The sequence below is a fragment of the Pterocles gutturalis genome, unplaced genomic scaffold (genome assembly GCF_000699245.1).
Source record: "Pterocles gutturalis isolate BGI_N339 unplaced genomic scaffold, ASM69924v1 scaffold1932, whole genome shotgun sequence".
Classification (NCBI taxonomy): Eukaryota; Metazoa; Chordata; class Aves; order Pterocliformes; family Pteroclidae; genus Pterocles; species Pterocles gutturalis.
The window spans coordinates 111,678-123,420 of NW_010114989.1; the positions used below are offsets into that span (position 1 = coordinate 111,678).

Consider the following 11,743-nt stretch of genomic DNA (forward strand, 5'->3'; position numbering starts at 1 on the left):
ATTTTTGTCTGGTTAATAGAAGTTAATGCATCAAACCTTATAGTTCTTGGGAATAGAATGATTTAATGAGAGATGAAACATCAATGATATAAAATACTGTTTTTAGATTGAATGCAGCAGGCTGTATTTATGAGAGAAAAATATACAAATGTTTGTCAAAGCATTTTATATATGGAGGGCAGGCATAATCATATATTTGAAGCACAGGACATGGATATAACAGAGCTAGCCTGTGGGAATCTGGGCAAAACCTTGTAATTCCTTGTGTATTGGCAGTGGTCAGATTAAATTGGGCAATGCTTGGTAAAATGATAGATGAAGGAATAATGGTGTTTCCCTTTAAAGGACTGTGCCTGCAAATCATGGTATGTGATCTCTGATGCCAGTGGTCTGCTAGTTGTTAACTCAGCATTATCGTGGGGCTGTTTTGAACTTAATCTAACTATTTTTGTTGTTTTCCCCTTCTTTCTGCTTTTAGTTATACTTACTCTCCCTTAGCAGCATTTTAATAGCCATGTGAGCCAGAAGGCACATTTCCCCTGGAGCCAGGCCCAGGCATCTCCCTGATTACAGCACTGGGCTGACTCACCCCAGCAACCTCCACTGCCAGGCAGAAAAGCGTCACCTTCCTCAGTTGCTGGTAGCAACAGAGGCAGAGGTCTGTTCTCTCAAGGCTGTGAAACGTGCATAATCCAGAGGTGGACAGACCCTAATCTAAGATTACACCAAAACACGAGTCTCCTAGAATGAAAGCCTGTATTATCCTGCGAATGATAAAGCCTCAGAGAGGGTGTTAAGAATTGGGGCTTCTGTTTCTGGGTATGCCACGAGACTCACAGGTGACTGGTGATCTTCTGTTTCACTTCCCAGTGCTTTATTTTCCTCATCTATAAAAGGCAGTGCTGGCTTCCTCTGTAAATTGCTTAAGAAAACTCGTAGAGAAGATGTTGGTATGCTAAGGAGAGAACACGTGCTGAAGCAGCAGTATCAGCTTTTGTGCCAGCGGTGGTGTTCAAACCTAGTGAAGGAACTGGAGAACAGGGCCAAGAGAACAATCTGTGGTCCTCTGAGGAGAGAATTAGTTATTTGCTAGTCTTGTAGGGTTATATCTAATATAGCTTGTTATCAGCCAAACAGGGCTGCAAGTCAAGTTAAGATCAAGTTTAGCTGAGTGGGAAAAGATGAAAGGAAACATTTTATCTGTCAGACCTTTTTTCTTGTCTCATTAGAAGAACTAAGAAGAGAGCTGCTTGAAGCTGCTTGCATATTCAGATAGAAATAGTTCTGTGGCGTGTGGTTAAGTGGTCACAGTTGAATTAAGACAGTCACATGAATGATAAATCCATTTATTGTGCGACATTGCAATGTGTGACAAAGATGTTATCACCGTATTAGGGAAGTTCTCAAGTAGGAAAAGATGGTATGTTGAAAGTCTGTAAATTAATTCCTGAAAACTGTGATCCTTTCAGACAGCAACAAGATTGGTGGAATTAAAGCCCTAACACACCTACTTCTACAGTGAAAAAGTCTTTATAGATTTTTATATAGGCTAGCTGTGTTTTTTACCTCTAGGAAGATCCCACAGTAGAATATTTTCCACCCGGGTAGAGTGACTTTATAAACATGTATTGGAAAACCAATCTAAATTCGTAAGAACCTAAAAAATATGGAACATAATGTCCTTGACTGAATTCAGTTAAACACATTATTTGTATTAAGGGTTCAGATGATTCATTATACTTTATTCATTTCTAATGGCAGAAAAGTCTGAAAATACTTCCATTCATACACTTAACAGGAGTGACTGGGTTTCATAATGTTCAACTCTAAATAATTAAACCTATAATTCTGAGAAACCTTCTGAAATAAAAATATACAAAGCATATGTTCATCCAGACCCAGTAATGTGTCATTAGCATATTTTGATCTAAACTGGAAACAGAGATTTTCAGTAAAAAATGTTGCAAAGTCTAGCTGGGCATAATTTATTGCTGCCTGCAAATTATATTTTAAATCCTGGCCCAAGAGTAGTGACTTTATTGCTCTTCTCAGCACTGAGTGCCCGTTAATCTAGTACGTGATTTATTAATGGTTTTTTTCATATGTATTTATATGGGCAGGAAGACACTGTACTCATGAGTCTGAGTCATTTTTCCATAGGAATCCGGGAAAGATGGTAAGGAGGTGGTGCAGTGCACAAGCAGACAAACACACAGGCATCCCAAAGGAAAGAAGGGAACATGATTTAATCACCCCAAAGGTGAAATCTACTGATTTGCATTTGGTTTATGTTTTTTCTGCTTTGTTGTTATGCAAACCTGAACACATCTTGTAGGTTGTGTGGATCTGGTGGAAGATACAGAGGTTAGCCTGAGATTTAGCTCTGCTTAAATTCTTTCCAAGAGCAGTCAGAAGCTGCATGGTGTCTCATTCACCCAAGAAAGGCAACAGAGGACATCATAGCCTACATCCCACCCAGCTCTGATGCTCCAAGAGTGCGCTCTGACTGCGCTGATGTAGCAGGCAGTAGTAAAGGCATGTTTCCCCATCCCTAACCAGGTGGTCCTTGGACTCAGGAATAATATGCAACAGGAGGCAGAAGTCCTTTATGCCTGTCTGCCTGCTCTACTGGTACGCTAGTGCTGGCTATATAACCATTTGTGATGGATTCTGACTGTAGACAGATGCATCAGGACACACAAATCTGATGATTGTGTCTCTCACGAGTTGTGTATTTGGACTCAGTTCCTGAGGTGGCAGATTTTCCACTCTGGAAAGAACATACAGAAAGCAGTCTTTACTTTCAGCTGAAGAAAAAATTATGAAGTACACAATAAGAGCTGATAAAAACAACCAGTTCCCTCTGGGAAGCTTTTGATGACAAAAATGTCTCTCCGCCTTGCTGTGTCCCTGTAATGCAATCTTTGAACGGTATTAACTTATTTCTATCATGCCAACACATTTTTCTATTTTGTGTTTTCCCTTTTAGGCCAAAATTGGGTCTGGAAAGCTCATGGGTCCTAAAGGCGTTTCTGTGGATCGTAATGGACACATCATTGTAGTGGACAATAAAGCATGCTGTGTCTTCATCTTCCAGCCGAATGGGAAAATAGTCACCAGGTTCGGTAGTCGAGGAAATGGTGACAAGCAGTTTGCAGGTACACTTGATGGTAATATGTAAATCCCCTTTTCTTGCCTCTTCTGCTCACATTTGCATGATGTTTGAGCATGTTGAAGACGCTATATCCTACTCGTTTTTTCCTGGGGTGGAAAAGTTCTACTAAACATACAGCTCCTACTCACCATTTATTTAATTGGTTGGGAAGACTGCAACATCTGTTCTGCAAATGTAGCTGTAACCACATTATTTTATCATCTACCTCTCTGTGCCTGGAAGCATTTCAGATCAGTGACCCAAGACAGACTGATCTTAACTAGCATTTCACAAATTTCACACCATGCTTTGTGTTTCTAGTGATTAGATGCACATTAATCAATTCCCCAAATGGCATCTTCCCAATAGAAAATTAGTGTAATGAGATAATGTTAAGATTGAGATCAGGAACAGTTATGCAAACAGAAAATGCCAGTTTGGGGAAATTGCCTCTTACATTCAACTGACTTCTTGCACATGGCGTCTTTCAATTAGAACATGTAATTAAGTTAAAAAAAACCAAACCTGATATATTTTGAGTGAATAGCTGTTGTTTCAAAATTTGAAATGAAGACGCCAAATTACATATGCAGGTCATTTTGGGTCACCCTGGATAAGTAGTTATAGACTGGTCTGATGTTCTGACTGGTTCACAGCACAAGAGAGAAATAGCATCAATAGTATTTATCTTACTTGAGATCTCTTGCAATGTCTTATGGCACAAGTGCTATATATATAATTTGTGAGAGTTTTGTCTCAAATGCTTGTAAGAGGTGCATACACACAAAGCATAGAAGACTTCAATTAAGACTTTACATGAACATTTTTGAGAACTATTTTCAGCGTATACACAAATTTATGCCTAAGCAGTACACGTAAATAAGCATATAAATACATAGTCATCTGTATATGAGAGAAGAAGGAAAGAACAATGCTTATTGATAAAACTAGCTGACAACTGTTTGAAAAAGAAATTATTTGTGTTTACAAAAAGGCATACTGAGCTTTTTAAAACATGAAATTACATTACTCTTACTTTGAAATTGATATTCCCAATTTGACTATTATTGCTCAGAAGACAAATATAATATTCTGACACGATGAATAATTTTTTTTATTTAAGTAAACTTTTTTATTTAGTGGTATTATTATTTTTATTATTTTTTTCTTCCTCCGCATTGCAGGTCCTCATTTTGCAGCTGTAAACAGCAACAATGAAATTATCGTTACAGATTTTCATAACCATTCTGTCAAGGTATGGTCAATTAATTGGCAACTTGGAAAGCTTTTTATTTTATCATGCTCACTTTTTCGGGGAAAATAACGTATTGTTAAAAACAAAGAGATCACACTATGTATGAGGTCTGATATAAGGACTGCATGTTCAGAGACCTTTGCCTGCAGTGCATTGCTTAACGGAGATATAATCCCTTGCCTTTGGTGACTCTATAATGTTCCCTAATTCAATTGCTTAATCATAAATTGTACCTGAGATAAATAATATCAACTTAGTTATTTTTATTAGCTCTCTGCCAAACCTGTTACTTATCCTATGTTCTTTCCTATTTTAAGCAAGTCTGGTATCTGCTTTTGAATTTCCCAGTAGACGCTTCCCACCTTTCCAGCTGAATGAAATGATAACAAAGTAAAGATACCTGACAATCTTTAGTTCTACACCTATAAACTTCAAGATTACTGGATCCATTTACAAATATTTACAATACTCTTAACAACTGTGTAACACAGACCATCAGTTTTCATCCAGTACCTCCTGCACTGGGCAGAACCAGCCACTAATCCTTACACCCATGGGAAGTCCTGACTCATGGCCTGGTAAACAGCCGTTGTAAGACAGGGTGGTATATTTGGCTGTCCCAATAATAAACCAAAACAAAGATACATGTTGAGATGTTATGTGGTGGAAAATGTATATGCAGGAGCTACAGGCCATTTCAGAAATTACTCACCTGTGCGTGTTTTTAAGGCTGTGACATTCCCTTTCAGTCGCTTTCCATGCTTTTTCCCTCCCTCAACACACAGCAGCAGCAGCAGCAGCAACAGGAGGACATGGGCAGCACAACACTGTCCTGCTGGGGTTCTCAGGCTATGTGTGCCCGTCCCTTGCACTGGAGAAATCCCTGGGATTTCACCTAGTGCCTGTTTGTTCTGGCTGAGCACAAAAATAAACCCTCAGTCCAGTTCTTCAGTGTTTATAACTGAAATGATAAATGCTATATATTCACCTGAAAAAGGAAATGACTGTCTGAGCATAGAGACCCTCATGTCCTGAGCGGTGCTCAATCATCTAGCTTTTGAATAGCAACCTTGCTCTTGTATCCTTTTGGAATCAGAGAGGAAGTAGGAACTCATGTGGTTTGGATTACTACAAAGAAACCAAGACTGCTGCAGGAGCCCTAAAGCAGATTGTTTATGTGGTTTAGCAGCAGGAGGCCTATAACTTCATAAATTACCCTTCCACCAGCAGGGCTTGCCGTGGTAACAAGAATGCCTGGAGAGAGTTAACAAGGGCACACTAAAATGAAAAAAAGCAAGTGAAGAGATGTAAGAAGTGTGGCATCTTACTGAATTTATAATTATTGCATTCGTAATGAGAACAGAGCGTTCCCGTCTGTCTCTGATGTGAGTCAGTGGGATAAAAATGTTATTTGTTACAATTCAGTACTAACTGGAAAAGATTCTTATTTTTTGTAGTGTTCTCTAAATGAGTACAGATAATTGTTGACACTTTGGAGAGTAATTTATAATGTGGGTGATGCCATTATCTTTTGTTAGATGGTGGGGGAAAAGAGCAGAGAGTAAATGTTGTTTTCAATAATAAATACATTGATAAATAAATACTTTCCACTCTTATAGATCCCAAAGCCTCTTCCTGCCACCAGTGTCTTAAATTAAACATCCTCACTCAGCAACATTATCCTCCCTCCCTCATTAACCTTCAAGCGGGTTCCTTCCTTCAGGCATCTTTTATGGAAAATCCTACTAAATGTAGGCTTCTGTCTCATTCACCATCCCCATTTTAACCCAGGGAGGGAGCAATACATCTTTGCCTTTTTTTTTCTTATTAGGTGACTTTTTTCTATTTTTCTTTTCTTTAATACACTAGTTGGGTACTTCATTAACTTCCTCCCCCAAATGCTCTTTCTCTGTTGACTGTGGGCATTCAATAATAGGATAATTTCTTCACATCTTCCCGCTTCTTAGCAATTCAGTATGCGCTTGGTACTTGTCAGCTCTTTGGATTTGCTTGTGCAAGCCACAGCTGAGCTCTAAGAATGCTGTTGGACCTTGTGGCACAGCTGGGCCTGGGTGCAAGATGGACCAAAATAAATAGAGATGGCTATGGTACTGCATAAATGACACACCCTGCATCTCACTTGGTCCCATCCAGTTCACGGACAGAATAGTCACTGATCGGTTCCATCCTCCTGCTGTCTAAACACAGTACCATCACAGAGAATTCAGTTGCTGAACTGTCTATGCAGAGAGCAGCATGCCGTGATTCTCCATATGTGTTACATTATGGAAGTCTGAGAAGAGTGCATCTGCTCAGTTGTGTTTCTGTAGGACTGACTCCCAGTGCCGTGTCTGCACTCGGCTCTTCCTAATTCAAGCTGCAGAGGGGTTCCTGGCATCCTCCACCCTTGTGTCTGAGATGAATCTGATCTTCACTGAGAAGGGAAATACTGGATGGTGTCATGGAGCTGGCAGGAGAGATGGGCACCTTTTCTCCCATCTTCAGAGCGCGTGTGTGTAGAGGGGTGTGTGTTCCTGGGAACTCTTCAATTCCCAGTTTTGTTACCAGGTGAACTGGTAGTAGTAGATTACTAATATTTGATACAATGCCATTATTCAGGTTTTTGTTTTAACCCGTACAGGTATTTAACCAGGAAGGAGAATTCATATTGAAGTTTGGATCAAATGGAGAAGGAAATGGACAATTTAATGCACCAACAGGAGTAGCTGTAGATTCTAATGGAAATATTATCGTAGCAGATTGGGGAAACAGCCGAATACAGGTAGAAATTTCTGTATTTCAAACGTGATTGATTAGGAAAACTAATGGGTTGATAATTCTGGCCACTGAAGTCTTCAGACTTCCCAAGAAACAGGATAGCAGCATTATAAGTGATGTGGTTTCTAGCACAGCCTTTTATATGCCTCACTGCTGGTCTGTCCATGTTTAGAACTGGTGGTGTCAGATTGTGGACTTTCCAGGTTGACTGCTAGTAACTCTGATGGTTACTGTGACCAAGGCTTTCGTGTCCAAGTAGTTCCCCAAAAGCTATTTGATAACTTAGGAGACTTGCAAGCATTGCTGAGAATGACATTAGTTTATAATCACCATAACAGAAAATTGCAGACATGATGTAAGATATGAAAAAAGCACATGAACTGTATAGACCCTGAGGCAAATGCAGCAGATTTTTATCATCTTTTTTTTAAATGTTGAGAAAATAGTCTGCTTTTAAGTTTTGAGAGTTGCACTCTTTTTATCTTTCAAATGTTCATCACGGTGTCTTCTTATTTGCCAGAGGATATCTAATAAATACCTTAAGTGTATATATTATTTTCACTGAATATAAAAATGAGGGAGCTGCTTATGAGTTGTTCTCAGGAAGCACTGTCAACAGTGTAAACAAATTCCTGGTTTTCTCTGGGTGGGAACCTAAGAGTCATGCTAGCCACAACAGTAATATTTGTTAGGAAAACAAGGTGTTGGTTGAGTTCCTGTTTGAGTTTGATTTACTGTAGGTGGCTATTTTTAGAACAAGGAACAGCTGAGGTGCTCTTTTTATTATTATTATTTCATTGCATATTTAATTCTTGCTAAATATCCTGGTAGCTTTAATTAGTTCTTTTTAATTAAAAAAATTTGTATATAGACTTGTATATTATGAGAATATCAGATCAGATTCTACCCTTGTTCATTCTAGTGTATGTCAACTGTTTCAGAAATGAGAAGTATAATGGTATAATTGAGAGCAGACTTCTGTCCGCTATTTTTCTTTTTTATTCGTAACATTTATTTTGTGCTTTCTCACCCTCAAAGGTTTTTGATGGAAGTGGATCATTTTTATCCTACATTAACACCTCTGCTGACCCACTCTATGGTCCCCAAGGTCTGGCCCTTACTTCAGATGGCCACGTTGTAGTTGCAGACTCTGGAAATCACTGCTTCAAGGTCTATCGATACTTACAGTAGCAATGAGCTCTGGAGCTGGATAATCGTCCATCCTTAAGAAAAGACTGGTCCTAGCGATCCAATGTAGGATATCTCCTACTTTGAGTTAATTTTTAATAATGAAGGAGTCTCTTATGGACTTCTCCTGTTAATTTCCAAACTTACCTTGTTTACATAGGACTTGTACCTCTTATGTTTTGTCACCGAACTTTTTGTTGTAAGGGTTAATACACAAAATCCTCTTTAACTGAATTAATAAAGACAATGTGATATTAAATGCAAACTGCAACTTATGGAACTGGAATTAACTAATTAGGCAAAAAAAAGAAAAATTTGGGAAAAGTCCCCAAAGCTTTTTGAAGACTGCAAAGGGTAGCTCCTACTCAGAGCTTCCAAATTCGAAGAGGTATCATTATCATAGAATCATAGAATGGCATTATTTAACCCAGAGGTGATCCTGGGAATCTTCTAGATCTCATTATCATGGTAGGTATTATACTTCTGACATTCTTCAGTCTTACTATCTATAACAAGTAGGTCCTTTTAGTATAAGGTTCTCTCACAAAATCCGTCTAGCTCTGTCAGACCTAACACAGCTCAATGTTTAGCACTATGAGAATCAATGCAAATTCCCTACTCATGTGGGATTAATGAAGGATTGTTTCCTGTGCTTGTTTTTCACTCTTCCTCTTGCTCAATGTGCTGGAAGGACTTTGCAGAGACCTGACATTTCTAAAGCTCTGGAAAAACTTAATTGTAGTGATACATTAGGGAGAGCTGTATGTCTGTATAAGGACAGACCTTTTGACACCAAACTAGTTCATTAGGATCAGGGTTATTACAATGTCAACTCAATTAACCTCATGTGTGCCACTCTTTTGTATGTGCTCATTGCCATGTTTCCTTAAGGCAACTCATTGTATTAACCGATAAAATAAAATGCAGCATCACACAGGACAGAAAGCCAGAGAGGTACCCCTATGGAGGACCTATGTTATACAACCAAAGGAACAGAGGTTGTATAGGAAAGCCAAGGGTTACCAAAGCTATTTGTTTTTACATGAGAAAAAATACATTACAAAGAAGAATGAATTTGAACCAATTCCTGAAGTCCTTCATCAAAGGGAATTTTGTTAGAGGACAGAATAAGGACTGTGAGATTTGTTACGATTTGTTTGTATGTATGTATGTATGTATGACTGATCGACACAAAAATAAATAAATGTAGGCTACTTCAGCAAACTGGAACATTTGTGTGCCATTTGACAATGGCAGTACTCTGAAAAATGTCCCTCCTTTTACCTGACAGATCTCTCTACTGTGTACTTTGTTGAAGTATTAATTTAATGGAAATGCTTATAATCATATGGCTTGGTTCTGGTTTTATTTTTTTTTTTAAGTGTGAACTTGTCCTTTTTCAAGTAGCATTGGCTTTATTCTTATTTCTAAATCCAATGGTCAAAGGATGAATTGCTACCATAGCCTAATACAGAGGGGTGCTCACTTTTAAACCTCTTTTGAGGAGCTGGTGAGCTCGCTGCCAATGCCTGCAGTAGCCTGGGAAGTACTGTCTGTCTTTTCTCATTTTTAGGGCCTTGAAACGAAAGGGCATTGGGTCAGGAACATGGGAGTATTTTAAGCATGTCTGCAAAACTGAAAGAAATCTTTGTTAAATTACTTGTTATAAGTATTTGTCTTATTTCTAAAAGGCTAAGGTTCTTGTTTCAATGAATTTAAGAAAAACTCATGGGTTTTTTTGTAAAGATGCATTTGACTTGTGAAAATGCAGACCCCAAAATTCTTAAATGTGGAGTTTGTCTGTTTTTTAATTACTGTTTCTTAAAGATGTTTCCTTTTATTTCCCTTGTTTATTTTTTTTGCATATAGAGCCAATTTACAAATTCTCATGCAAAGAAAAGTTTCCTTATTTCATTGGAATAAATATATTGTCCATCAGGCTTAAGGTTTGGACTATATAATGCAGCTAAGAAACTGGTGGTAACATTTCTGAGATTATAAAAATAAGTCTGTTATTACGAAGAGAACAAAATATCCTCTGCTTAAACTGAGTTTGTCCTAAAATTCTGAAGATGACATCTCAGTCATTACACAATAAACTGTCCTATCAAAATTTAACAAAATTGTAGATCAAATCTTCTGATGATCAAGTAATTTCCTGCTAAGTGTCCTTATAAGCAACCTTTGGGAAAACAAACAATTTCTGACATCTGAATGCCCTTCAATGACTAATTTATCAATGAAGAAAAGGTAGGTAGCATTTTAACTGTATTTATTAACAAAGAAAAGAGGTTGCACAGGTTCTTTGAGATAAAAAAAAAAAAGTGAAATGTGCTGTTGCGGTCAGTTATGGATACTATTAATCAAATCTAGTTCCAAATGTGGATTTTTAGAATAACATTTTACTAAACTTGCATGGTTTCCACTGAGGAAACATTGCCAAATCCTGTGTTGCCAGGAACTCTGGGAAACACAGAAATCAGATCCTAACCTATATATCAAAACATATACTTAAGACTGTACTGTTCCATATATACACTTTTTTCCAAAAGATTTTCAGTCCCTTTGACTCATTGTTGTTTACCAGGATTTATATAACCTGTGTCAACTTGGTGCATCCTGATGAAATATGGAATTCTGCACACAACCCCCTTGCACCCAGCCAACAGCTATTAGAGGTGAAGTGGATTTTTTCTTAAGATTGAATAGTCTTCTGGGTTTTCAGAGATTATTGAGGTTTCAGATATTATCACCACAGCAGCACTTACTGCACCTGCAAAATGTCACTAATTTGGAGTTCCTTTGGATAGAAAATGCTGCCAGCTGCAATTTCAAATTCAGTGGCATAGGGCATTCCCTTCCAAGGTCTGACCTTATCTGCCTGGCACTGGGAAACCGAGAAACACATGGCTTGTACAGTGTGCTTCTGAAGCCAACTTAGCTAAAATGCTGGGCTTACAAACCTTACAAAAAGCAACTACAGCAGAAATTCTGTTCTAAAAAGCTGGCAGATTCTTGTCTCATCCAATTAAGTGAACGTCAAAATTGCACTACTTGGTTGCTGAGTTGTTAGCATTTATTAAAGCTTTATAGGCATTCTGCTGCCAGATTTCGGGTATAACCAAATGTTCCCTTGACTTCCCTGGAATGCTAATTGACTAGCAGCATAGCATGAATGGTGAAAGTATGTGCTTCATTTAACTAATCTTCAACTCAAAAGTGATCTTAAAAGGTTATCCGATTTTGTGCAACTTGGAGCATTTTAGGACAAACTAACCAATTGTATTTTCATTGTTTTGTGAAGAGAATAAAAGGATCTGTTCAGACAAATCCAATATAAGCAAGTAGGGGATTTTTACATAGGCTAC

The 11,743-nt window shown here is 38.1% G+C and overlaps 1 protein-coding gene across 2 annotated transcripts in view; it reads left to right on the forward strand.

Moving 5' to 3' along the window:
* Positions 1-8,956, forward strand: part of TRIM2 (tripartite motif containing 2) — a 38,786-nt gene extending 29,830 nt beyond the window's left edge. Inside the window, exons 9-12 of one of the 2 annotated variants that reach the window (XM_010074993.1) lie at positions 2,990-3,170; positions 4,339-4,409; positions 7,051-7,191; positions 8,226-8,956. In XM_010074993.1, coding sequence (XP_010073295.1) covers positions 2,990-3,170; positions 4,339-4,409; positions 7,051-7,191; positions 8,226-8,378 — 546 coding nt within the window. In that variant the 3' untranslated portion in view covers positions 8,379-8,956. The remainder of the gene's footprint in view (positions 1-2,989; positions 3,171-4,338; positions 4,410-7,050; positions 7,192-8,225) is intronic. The other variant, XM_010074994.1, reaches the window with a different exon arrangement.
* The last annotated feature ends 2,787 nt before the right edge of the window (positions 8,957-11,743 follow it).